At 43.6% G+C, this 12,884-nt stretch overlaps 1 protein-coding gene and 1 non-coding gene across 4 annotated transcripts in view; both read left to right on the top strand.

Annotated features, from left to right (window-relative positions):
* Eef2k (eukaryotic elongation factor 2 kinase) overlaps window positions 1–7,165 on the top strand; it is a 58,191-nt gene extending 51,026 nt beyond the window's left edge. For all 3 annotated transcript variants that reach the window (XM_078024235.1, XM_078024234.1, XM_005323734.5), the window contains 2 exons: window positions 657–835; window positions 3,192–7,165. In XM_078024235.1, coding sequence (XP_077880361.1) covers window positions 657–835; window positions 3,192–3,301 — 289 coding nt within the window. In that variant the 3' untranslated portion in view covers window positions 3,302–7,165. The remainder of the gene's footprint in view (window positions 1–656; window positions 836–3,191) is intronic.
* A 5,588-nt stretch (window positions 7,166–12,753) lies between these two features.
* Window positions 12,754–12,835, top strand: Trnal-aag (transfer RNA leucine (anticodon AAG)). The gene has a single exon. It is a non-coding gene; the product is annotated as a tRNA-Leu (tRNA).
* Window positions 12,836–12,884: the final 49 nt, after the last annotated feature.

Genomic DNA, 12,884 nt, shown 5'->3' with positions numbered 1-12,884 from the left:
CGCTCTTTGCTCTTTCCTGATGTGCTATAAATAGTTCCTCACATGGGTTCCACGCAAAGAAAAACAGCCTGCTGCCCTGTTAGCTCTGTATTTTGTAGTTGCATGACTTTGGCTGAAACCTATGGTCACCCTTGGTGGTTTGGCCGGATGCATGCTGCCATAGGAGAAAGAGCGGGGGAGCAGAGGGGCTTAGCTGGGGTGGGGAGAGGAGTCCTGCATTATTCTGGAAGAGAGCCCGACTAGTCAGCACAGGCAGAGCATAGGCAGGGGCTGAGCGATTGCTGTTAGGTGGTTCTGGGGGCTTCTGCCAAGGGTCCTTCTCCTACCAGAGTCAGAGGGCAGCTTGTGCTAGCCCATAGGGTGCTTGTGGGCGATCCTAGAAAAAGATCCCCCTCCCCAATATGCTCGACTTCTGTTACAGAATGGTTGTAATACACCCATGTTATTAAGGAAAGCTACATGACTGCCCTCTTAATAGATAAATAAACCTACAGCGTCACAGTGCCCCTCGGATGTGGTGGTCTTGGACACTGTAGGCTGGGAACAGAGGTGGTCGTCCCTGCTGTATCCCTGACTTGGATCAGGGGTGGTTGGCCCTCTGCCCTCGCCCCCTGCTGCTGTGATGATGTCCCTCTTTCTCTGTGTCCCCTGGCAAGGTGCCGAGACTGGTCCGAGGCCCTGCACTGGTACAACACTGCCCTGGAGACAACGGACTGTGACGAGGGCGGTGAGTTCGATGGGATGCAGGACGAGCCCCGCTATGCGCTGCTGGCCAGGGAGGCTGAGATGCTGTTGACCGGAGGCTGCGGGCTGGAGAAAGACCCGCAGAGATCAGGTAGGGCCTCCGCAGACCTGCCCCTGGGGCGGGACAGGGCTGGGCAGGGACCGTTGTAATTCTCATCCCCACTGGGAGGGGCCCAGGGTGAGTTTCTTTTCAGGAGGGGGTTTTATGGAGCTAACACGCAGATGGACATTTTTATTTAATGCTTATACAGTCAGCCTTGGGTAGCTGTTGGTTCTTCATCCGTGGATTCAAGCAACCACAGATCAAAGAATATTTTAGTGGTGCTGGGGACATAGTTCATGGTGGAGCACTTGCCTGGCATGCATGGGGCCCTGGATTCCGTCCATGGCCTCTGTGCTGAATGCATACAGACTTTTTCCCTTGCAATATAGTAGGACAAGGCTGGACTTATAGCTCAGTGGTAGAGAGAGTGCTTGCCTACCATGTATTTCATGAGACACTAGGTTCGATCCTCAGCATCACAGGAAGATAAATAAAGGTATTGTGTCCATCTATAATTAAAAATATTTTTTAAAAAGAAATAAAATATCATGCTTCCTTTACAAAAGCAATATAGGAGTTGAAATGTGTTCTGCTGTTGTGTACAACTAAATAGAACAATTTTTTAAAAAAATAAATATAGGGCTGGGGTTGTGGCTCAGCCGTAGAGCACTTGCCTCTCACGTGTGAAACCCTGGGTTCGATCCTCAGGACCACATAAAAATAAATACGTGAAATAAAGGTATTGTGTCCAACCACAACTAAAAAATAAATACTTTAAAAAAATTTATATATATATTAGAGTCTTAAGGGGAGTTCTTTGCAATTTTAAAAACTGAACTAAAATTTTCACAACCTGAAATTTACCATCTTAAAATGTAGTTCAGTGGATTTTAGTATTTTCACAATGTTGGTCACCCATCGCCATTAACTAATTCCAGAACATTTCCATCACCCCAAGAAGAAACCCTGTACTAGTTAGCAGTCATTCCCAACCTGCCTCCTCCCCCATTCCTGGGGACCAAGGATCAACTTTTGGTCTATATGGATGGGCCTGCTCTGGGCTCCTTCTGTAAGTGACTCATGAAATACATGGCCTTTTGCGTCAGGCTTCTTTTCACTTAGAATATTGGCCTTAAGGTTCATGCATGTTATAGCAGGTACCAGTGCCTCATTCATTTTTATTGCCAAATAATAAGCCATTGTAGGGGATGCCCCATTTTATTTTTGAGTCATCAATTGATAGATGTTATATGTTTTTTTTTTCCCATTACATAATATATTAATCTGCTGAAGCTGCCCTATAGATTGAATGGCTTAAGTAACAACAATGTATTTATTTATTTATCTGTTTATTTATTTGTTTGGTGCTAGAGACCAAACCCAGGGTCTTATGCATGCTAGGCAAGTTCCTCATTATGGGGCAGTCTCCTAAATTGATTTCTCAAGGCCAAGAAGTCCAAGATCAAGATGCTGTCCTGTTTCTGGCTTCTAGACAATCATCTTCTCACTATGGACTAACATGTCTTTTCTTCTGTATGCAAGGAGAGGAGCGAGGGTAGAGAGACACATTCCTTTTTATTGCCAAATAATATGCCTTTCCAGACTAGATTCAAATCTTAGGCCCTACTGTCTTTTCCTCCTCTGAGAAGGGTCCCAACCCCATTGAGCTCAGGGCCCCACTCTTGTGACCTCACTTAACCTTTATCACAGCCTCACAGGCCCTGTGTCCACCTACAGTCACTTTGTGGATTAGGGCTTTAACAGATAAAACCTGTGGGTGAGAATCCAGGAAGAGGGTGTTGGTGACACCAATATCCAATTCCTTTACCTAAAACAAACTTACCAAACTCCTGATTTCACAGGTACAGGATGAGACTAAATTTTAACAGTTGTATAAGAATTCGACAAATAAGAAAGCAGATCTGTCGTTTCTGATTTGAAATTTCTAAATCCCCAAAGCTCTAAAATTCCGAAGTGCTTGCATTGAATTTTATGCAAATCATTTGACAGCAAATCTTGGGCCAACCTGAGATGAAGTTATTTCGACTGTTTCTTTCACTTACAAAGATTCTCAATTTATTCTGCAAATGTCCTCAGCCTGATTGAATCGCCCACCCACCTGCAAATCACTGTGGACCCCGAGGCTTATTCTGATTAGCTCTGCCTAAGTCTAGACCAACCCCTGGGGCCTGCAGGGAATGGCCAGGTTTGAGCACACGGCCACCCTGCGACAGAGCATCCTGAACATCTATCTGGAGGGAGAGGATGTCAGGGGTAGTTTGGTTCCTGTAAAAACAAAGAGAAGACAAAAACCAAACCTCAGGGTACTCTTGTGGGAGAGGTGGGGGATACTGGCCTGGCACGCACGGTTCACCTCTTTGTACCTTTCCTTGCTCTCTTTCAGGGGACTTGTACACCCAGGCAGCTGAGGCAGCTATGGAAGCCATGAAGGGCCGTCTAGCCAACCAGTACTATCAGCTGGCAGAGGAGGCCTGGGCCCAGATGGAAGGATAACTTGCCAGAACAATTGCTGCCAGCTAGTCCCAAGCAAAAGGGCTAAGGGGTTGGGATGGGGTGGGGGTGGGGTGGGGAGACTTATTTAGTTTGAGAAGGAAAAGGTATTTTTCATGTGCTGTAAATTGACTTTTGTATTTTATTTTATTTTATTTTTTTGACTCTTGAAAAAAAGGTCTTTGCTACTAGCAGAGACCCTACAGCTGTCCCTTAGGACAGTGTTTTTGGGGAATGGGGATTGAAAAAAAATGCAGCCTAATGAACCATCCTACTGTTATTGAGATTCTCCTTTTATTTTTTACTTCTTGCTTTCTTATCTTGAGACGCGTCATGCTTTCCCACCATGGACGATATGAGGCCCTTGCTCACCAGCCTTTCCAGGCTAGATTCAAATCTCAGGCCCTCAGAACCCCATTTCAAGAATGGGGATGGGAAGTGAAGAGCTAACTTCCCAGGGGTGTGTTTTGTCCTGACTTAGTGCACAGCCATCTTTCTCTGAGCATTTGGGAGCATGCATGGTATTTTTTGAGTGCACATGCAGCCTCCCTTCTATCCTGGGGCAGGGGCCTGCACATTGATTAATTTCTAACTTCATAGTTTAGTCTCCTCCTGTCCTGAGACTGATTTTTCTGGAATTCCAGCCAAATTCCGTTTTTGAAGCATGCTTTCTTCCTATGGGCTTTATAAAACAGGTTTGATTTTTTTTTTTTTTTGTATGTACACATTTACTACCTCTAACTTGTACATGAATACTTGGTGTGGAACAGGATGCATCTCAAAGCTTTAATGTATGAGGACAGCAGCTTGGAATATGGGGGACTTTGCTCCAAGTAGAATATACCCTGCTTCCTAGTGGCAACATCCACACAGTGACTAAGTGTCCCTGGTACAGTATCCCTCAGCATTTTCTTGCGTGAAGCTATTCTTATATAGAATCTGCTCCCCAGCCCCCACTCTTGGCGTTTTCTGCTCCAAGCTGGGCTGATTTTCTTGTGATTTGCAGCTTGGCTGCTTTCAACAGCAGCCCCTTGAGATTTACTAAAGATGTTTGAGGATGAGAGGGCAAGAACTATAAACACTCATTAGTTCTAGAAGTTTCCCCAGGGTCAAGCTACAATATCTTTATTTAATGAGCTTTCTCCTTACATGGAGTTCCTATTTAATACTAGTGTGATTTCACTTGTTGTTTCAAATAGCCAAGAAACTAGACAATTCGATCAACCACAAATGCTACAGCAGCCTCTTTCTCGAACAATCAAAGGATGCAAAGCCAAGTGTAACACACAAGCCACTCTTACTTGTTTGTAAGATACTCCCTCGGCACTTCATTTTGGAGCACTGTGGAGTCATGAACTTGTGCAAACATTAGATTCTAAAGTGGAGTGTGCCCTTCAAGGAAAAATTAAGTCAGCATTACCTGTGAAAATTCCCCGAGTCCACCCAGAAATGACAGTATCCCCAGTTTTTGCACATGGACTCATATAACAATTTTCCTTTGGAAGTTGGTACTGATCACTCTTCTTTCATTTATACCAGATCGGTGGTTAGCTTGCTTTAAATTTTATGTGTGTTTTAAACCAGTACCTATAGTTAAATTGTACATATTAAATGTAAGAAGCAACTTTATTGCCACATATTCCTTCAAAGTAATCAAGCTTCGTGCTTTTTTGTCGGTGGTGCCCTTGTTAATTCAGACAGCTTCCTCCTTCTCTGAGATTTTTTTTGAGGGGGGCGTGGAGGTATGGGGATTGAGCCCAGGGGCACTCGACCACTGAGCTACATTCCCAGCCCTATTTTGTATTTTATTTAGAGACAGGGTCTCACTGAGTTGCTTAGCACCTCGCTGTTGCTGAGGCTGGCTTTGAACTCGAGATCCTCCTGCCTCAGCCTCCCAAGTTGCTGGGATTACAGGCGTGCACCACCCTGCCTGGCTTCTCTAAGATTTTATTAGACAAATAATTTGTCTTTTTGCCCTTCGTATCTAATTCTCTATCAAGATGAAAGGGCCAGATAGACCACATGGCCTTTTTTTGCAGCTACTCAACCCTGCTATCAAATTGCAAAACCAGCAAGAGACAAGATGTAGACAAAAGAATATGGTTAGTGTTCCAAAAAAACTTTATTTATAAAAACAGGTGGCCCTCTTGGCCTGTAGTTTGTTAACCCTTGACTGAAAGTTATTTCATTAAGCTGCAAGAACAGAGATGTATCAACTTTGTGGCCTCCAGGACTTTTTTTTTTTTTTTTTTTTTTTTTGGTACTGAGGATTGAACCCAGGGGCTTTTAACCACTGAGCCACATCCCCAACCCCCACCCACTTTTTTAAAATTTAGAGACAGGGTCTTGCTGAGTTGCTGAGGCTGGCTTTGAACTCTAGATCCTCCTGCCTCAGCCTCCCAAACCGCTGAGATAACAGGCGTGCACCACTGTGCCTGGCCCCCAGGGCTTTCTTTTAAGCATAGCACCTTGGCAGAGTTGGTTACCAAGTAAGTGCGTGAATGAAGGGAGGGCCAGCTCCAGTCATGGAGCTCACTCTGTTGAGGCTCTGCTTCCTTCAACCAATTAATGATTCCTTGTCTGGATTTGCTTTAACCATCATGCCTACAATTCCACTCCCCACCCACCCACATGGCCTTACTGTCAGGAAGTGATCTCTTTCTTCTTCAGGAGGCTAGGGTGGTCTGCATGCAAGCTTAAGGACCTTTGAGAATGAAAAGGGAACTTGCAAGATGTTGAGATCCTTCTGAGCCACCAGAAGCACTTATTCCACCTTTAAAACCTAGGTCTGGGGCTGGGGATATAACCGTTGGTAGAGTGCTTGCTTCAAATGCACAAGGCCCTGGGTTCAATCCCCAGCACCACAAAGCAAGCAAACAAAGAAAAACCCTAGATCTGTGTCATCTGAAGCTGGTTAAGGCATCTCCCCCTGCAGCAAACCCAAGACAATCCAGCTCAACTAGAAAGACAGCAGAGACTGTCTTCAAATTCAAGAGGCAGGTGGAAGTCCAGATTAGCACAGTTAGGATTAGCATCTGTCACCTTCATTTCACAGACAGAGAAACCACAGGTTCACATAGATTCTGTCACAGGATACTGCTAGCTAGAGAGACTAAACTGGAGCTAGGAGTTGAGAGAGGCTGTTATTCTGAGGATCCTGGAGATATAATTTAAACTGGAATTCAGGTTTTTGGTGTTTTTGTTTTTTTGCCAAGAGATTGAACCCAGGGGCACTTAACCACTGAGCCACCTCCCCAGCCCTTCTTTGGATTTTATTTAAAGACAGGGTCTTGCTGAGTTGCTTAGGGCCTTGCTAAAGTGCTGGGGCTAGTTTTGAACCCATAATCCTCCTGCCTCAGCCTCCCCAGCCACTGGGATTATAGGCATGTGCCACCGCACTCAGCTTAGTTCTGCTAGAGGTAAAAGAGAACTAAACACATGAGGGCAAGCTTTATGGGTATAAGAAGAGAAAAATCCTCTCAGACCCAAGCCCTTTGGAATATCACTGCTCCCCCTCTCACTGAGGCATTCTGGGAATTTATCTTCCATACAACCTTCCAGGTATATCACCCTTCTTGCTATTTTGATGATTCTATTACCTTCCATCCCAGCTCACTTGCATGCACATGTTTTACAAGTCAACAAATGTTTACATGAGTATCTGCAGCTTGGTGGTGGGGGAGACACACTGTGTATTCTCTGTGGATTTGGGCCTCTTCCTTGCGTTTCCAGTCTCAGAGGTTAACCATTTCAACTCCTCAAGGTAGACTCTGGGTGGGACCCGGAGAAGTGGCTCTCTGTACAGATTTATTTTTGCATATGTACTAAGTTGCACTTTGTCTTTCCAAATAAAATGGTTTCTTTCTTTCTTGTCTCCCATTCAAATGTCTCCTGGTAAAAAAACATGCGAAGTAACTGGTTGGAGGTTGGAGTAGAATGGAGGGCTATGCCCCCTTGGAAAAGGGCAGCCATGATTCATTCACCTCTGAAAGCCACGGAAAGTGGGCCTATTTCCAGTTTTTCAAGAGCTACTGAAAATTGGGATTTTTTTTTTTTTAATGGAAGGCCTCCTGATTTTTGACATTTGTAATAAATCCAAACAATAACAATAATAAAGCCTTCCAGATTCGGCCCCTGTACTGTGAGTTTGCTTTAGATAAAATATGGGAACCTCCCTTTCTTCTCTTCCTCCTTCCCCCCCCACTTCCCCTCCCCTTCCCTCCCCCCCCCCCTTTATTTTTGCAGTACTGAGAATTGGATCCAGGACTTTTTGCTTGCTGGGCAAATACTTTACCACTGAGCTACATCCTCAGCCAATTATTTATTAACTATAATTTTTTTTAATTTATGTTTTGAGACCAGGTCTTACTAAGAAGCCTACCCTGGCCTCATTTGTGATCCTCCTGCCTCAGCCTCTCAAGTTGCTGGGAATTATAGGTTTGCACCACCAAGCCCAGTGAACTTTTCTTTTTTTTAAGGTATTTGTTTGTCTATGGTATTGAGGATGGAATCCAGGGGCCCTCTAACCCTGAGTCCCATCCCCAGCTCTTCTTATTTTTTGAGACAGGGTCTTACTAAGTTACCCAGCATGTCCTCAAACTGGCAATCCTCCTGCCCCAGACTCCCGAGTTGCTGGGATTACAGGCATGTGTCTCCACACCCAAACTTCATGAATATTCTTAGATAATAATGCAGTTTTAAAATTCGCACAATAAAAGAACTCTTGGGAAAACTAAAACTGGGTACTTCAAATGTTTATGAAAAAAATAATTTAGGATTGAGTTATAATTCTTTACATTCAATATAGACTAAATTATCAATTTGGTATTGATTAAATGTAAAGACAAGTAACTTGACCCTCTCCATAATGCACATCATTTAGCATATTACTATGAGCAAATGCTTTTACTCTAATACAGTGACAGTTGCAAAAAGATCTGGCTTCTTCTCTTCCACCTTGACATACTGACCAGTATTTCAGATTGCCAAAGGGACTCAGTCTGTTAGGCTGGGTGCAGTGGTGCATGCCTGTTATCTCAGCAGCTCAGGAGACTGAGCCAGGAGGATCTCGAGTTCAAAGCCAGTCTCAGCAAGAGTGAGGTGCTAAGCAATTCAGTGAGACCCTGTCGCTAAATAAAATACAAATGGGGCTGGGGATGGGGCTCAGTGGTTGAGTGCTTCTGAGTTCAATCCCTGGTACCTGCCTCCCAAATAAGTCTGTTAGGACTGGGTTTGTTTTTTACTCTTATGAGCTGTTCAAGGTATTAGATAATGTTTCTTCTTACACAAAGGTTGAGCATCCCCAATCTGAAATCCACAATGCTCCAAAATTCAAACTTTGAGCACTAATGGGATTCCAGAGCTGAAAATTCCATACTTTTAAAATTCCATCTTTTCATGTACATATTTGAAAATGTACAAAATCACCTTCAGGAGATGTATAAGGTATACATGAAACCTAAGTGGATTCCATGCTTAAACTTGGGTCCCATCCCTAAGATATCTCATTACATATATGCAAATATCTCAAAATCTGAAACACTTCTGGTTCCAATCAGGGAAATATTCAATCTGTATTGGAATAGAAAATAAAGAAATAGGGAAGTGGATGTCAAGAAGGCAAAACAGAAACAGACCCCCCCCTATAGAATTTTCCCTTTAGGGAGGAACAAGAGAAAGGTCCTAAATACTAGATAGAATACAGGTGTGGGCCTAGTGGCACACATCTGTAATTCTGGTGACTGTGGAGGCTGAGAAAGAAAGATTTACAAGTTCAAGACTAGCCTCTGCATCTTGGCAAGATTCTGTCTTGAAAAATAAAAAGGGCCCTTGGGTTCAATCCTCAGTATCACTAAATAAATAAAGTGTTATGAAGAGTGTTATTACAGCTAGGTGGATTGGTACACTCCTGTAATCCCAGTGGCTTGGGAGGCTGAGGCAGGAGGATTGCAAGTTCAAAGTCAGCCTCAGGAAAAGTGAGGTGCTAAGCAACTCAGGGAGACCCTGTCTCTAAATAAAATACAAAATAGGGCTGGGGATGTGGCTCAGTGGTTGAGTGCCCCTGAGTTCAATCCCGGTACCCTCCACCACCCCAAAATGTTATTACAAACTTTCTGGAAACGAAACTATAGGAGGCTAATTCAGAGATCCACACTTGGTTGAAACATTTTCAGAAAATTTACTTTTTTATTACACCATCACATTCATGGATTAAATTGCATAATCTTAAGTATGTAGTTGGATGAATTTTTACACATGTAGACATCTGTGTATCAATAACCCAGATCAAAAATATAGAACATTTGCAGACCACAGAAAGCCCTGATGGGCCCCTTCCCAGGCAATATGTTCCTATCCCACCTGGGACAAAGGTGACCACTATTCTGACTTCCCATCTTAGTAGAGACGTATTAGAGGACAAGAAAATGATTAGATAGATAATCATTGCTCGTCAAGATTGGAAAGAAAATAATGTTCTGTTAAAGGTCACCATGCTCTTGACTGAAAAATGACAAGTCAGTTGGGTGAGTGAAAAACTAGTCTCCAAGTGCAAATTTCCATGCTATTAAATTTTATTAGAACAATTCTTTGGTGGGGGCGCTGAGGGTCAAATTCAGGGCCTCACATGCAAGGCAAGTACTATACCACTGAGCTGTATCTCTAGCCTCCACTAGAACCATTCTTGAAACATTTTGTCAGAAACGCCAACTTCTTTCCCTATGGAGGTCCATGTAGAAAGATTTGGTCACAGACAATGGTTGGGATAATTCTCCTTTTGGGACGGGCAAGGGAGTCAAGAATGGAAGAGATCCAGGACTGAGCCACCACACCCATTCCAACCCATCACTTAGGACTTATGAAATGGAGACTGACAGCCTTCACCTGCCTGTCCCTAGATTGGGGGTGGAGGGCAAGTGGGCAGTGTTTGATCTTCTTACATTCCCCCCCCCACCTGCATTAACCAGGGCAGGGAAGTAGACGGGCAGAAAATCAAGGTTTCAGTCCTTCCCTCTGTCCCCCTGCATACTGCTACCCAGACCCTGTGGGTCCCGGGTTCCAATGCAACATTCTCCTCCTGCACATTATTTTCACATCTGATTGTCACAAGACCACTGTGTAATGGGGTTGCGGGACTGTAAGAAGCTCTTCAAAGGCGGCCCTGGATTCCTGTGTTCCAGGATCTCCAGCCTGCATCCCTGCAGGGCCCTTGTTAATTAAGCCTCCTGCTCAGTACGTGTGGGTAGGGACAGACCTGATTTGCTCTGAAGGTTCTGGCTTCATTTGAGCCCTTATCACCCAAGGGGCAGGTTAATAGTTACAATTGACAGCCACCAAGTAGCACTAGCTTTAGCAGAAAGGGAAACTTGATAAAGGGATGACTCCAATAGTGGGCATCCCGCTGGGCCAGGGACAGCATCTTGAACTGGGAGCCTGAAAACCTCCGGGTCTCTCTAGGTCTCTGCTCCCCTCTCTCTTGCTTTGTCTTACACTGACTTTCTCTACTTCTCCAACCCATCTCATAGAGTGTGGCCACCCCACATCCCTCTTTCTCTCCAGTTCCAGCAGGTCTAACTCCACCACAACACCATAGAACCACTAGCTGTAATCAAAACCACTAAGATTTCATTTCGCTCCAGTCAGAATCGCAATTATCAAGGATACAAGCATTAATAAACGTTGGCGAGGATGTGGGGGAAAGGCACTCTCATACATTGCTGGTGGGACTGTGATTTGGTGCAACCGCTATGGAAAGCGGTATGGAGATTCCTCAGAAAAGTGGGAATGGAACCACCATTTGACCCAGCTATCCCACTCCTGGGTTTATACCCAAAGGACTTAAAATCAGCATACTATATTGATGCAGCCACATCAATGTTGATAGCAGCTCAATTTACAATAGCTGAACTATGGAACCAACCTACATGCCCTTCAATAGATGAATGGATAACAAAAATGTGGTACACATGCACAATGGAATATTACTCAGCCTTAAAGAAGAATGAAATTACGGCATTTGCAGGCAAATGAATGGAACTAGAGAATATCTTGCTAAGTGAAATAAGCCAATCCCCCAAAACCAAAGGCTACAAGTTTTCTCTGATAAGCGGATGCTGATCCACAGTTGGGGGTGGGGTAAGGAAGAAAGAAGGAACTTTGCATTGTGTAGAGAGGAGTGAAGGGAGGGGTGGGGCGGTGGGGATGGGAAAGATGGTAGAATGAGGCAGACATTATTACCCTATATACGTGTATGATTAAACTACTGGTGTGACTCAGCACCATGTACAGCCAGAGGAATGAGAAGTTATGCTCCATTTGTGCATAATGTGTCAAAATGCATTCTACCATCATGTATAACTAATTAGAACAAATAAAATAAAAAAAAATAACTCACTAGTTGTGATTAAAGGATTGGGGTGTCAGTAGGGTTTTCAGGAGGGAAGTGTTGGGAGAGGCATCACAAAGGTATTGCCAAGGACTCATTCTTGAATGTTAGGCAAGTTCTAGAAAAGTGGGACTGGATAGAGATTCCAGCAATTATTCATCAACAGGGGAATGTTTCCTTGTGGAAAACCCAGTACACAGCTCATAAAAAAATAATCCGTCCTGGTACAAAAATACCACGATTAGATCACTTCACTGACTTCAAGGACCATTCCTTCAGCGTTGAATCCTCTACAACGCCTGGCCTGTGCCCTTATTTGATGGCTGCTTTTGTATTTTTTTTTTTAAAAAGCATCAAACTCTCCCAGGACAGTGACATCTTTGCGTATCATTACACAAGTTAAAGATGGATGGAGAAAATACAAAACAAGACCCACTAAAGAGGGACTGAAGGGAAGGAGAAATACCGAATGCTGACAGCGTGATAGTGTTTATGTAACAACCCATACACTGTAAAAACAAAAAGTATTTTCTGTAGAGAAATATATCCACATAGATCCATATAAACTCACAGCAAAAATATCTGGAAGTTGATAATAATGGTTCCTTTTGTGGAGGGGACTAGGATGGGAGTCCAAGAAAACTTGTATCTTATCTGCAAACTTTTAATATTATTTATGGAACTGTAAATATAATTTTTCAGAGACAACTGTCCAGATCGGCTTCCTTGGTTTGGCTGTCAGAGACCCTGGTGGGGGTTATCGCCAGCGTTAATTAATCTTCTCTCCCTAAAACGCCCTGAATTGGTCGTGTGCCTTACAAACACGTGGTGGGTTAACCAGTTTTAACTATAGGACTCAGATTATGGTTGATTTCTGCTTTTTGCTTTAAAACCAATTTGGAAAAAAACTTGGAACTAAATATTTGAGCAAATAATTTATTTGAAAGATGCAGCATGTTATACATAATTATATTAGGATAAAATTTTTAAAAACTGGTAAAAATGTATTCATTTGAAATTAAACGTGTGTAGAGCTATTAAGAAGCATATTGGAAAGCACATTCCACAGCTAGGTAGCGTGGCCGAGCGGTCTAAGGCGCTGGATTAAGGCTCCAGTCTCTTCGGGGGCGTGGGTTCGAATCCCACCGCTGCCATCTCTGTTCTTTTTGTTCCTCTTGGGTTCACTCTCCTCCTTTTTGCACA

Source organism: Ictidomys tridecemlineatus, chromosome 10 (assembly GCF_052094955.1).
Source record: "Ictidomys tridecemlineatus isolate mIctTri1 chromosome 10, mIctTri1.hap1, whole genome shotgun sequence".
NCBI lineage: Eukaryota > Metazoa > Chordata > Mammalia > Rodentia > Sciuridae > Ictidomys > Ictidomys tridecemlineatus.
Note: the sequence above shows the minus strand (reverse complement) of the source record. Positions and strands in the feature narration are given on the sequence as shown.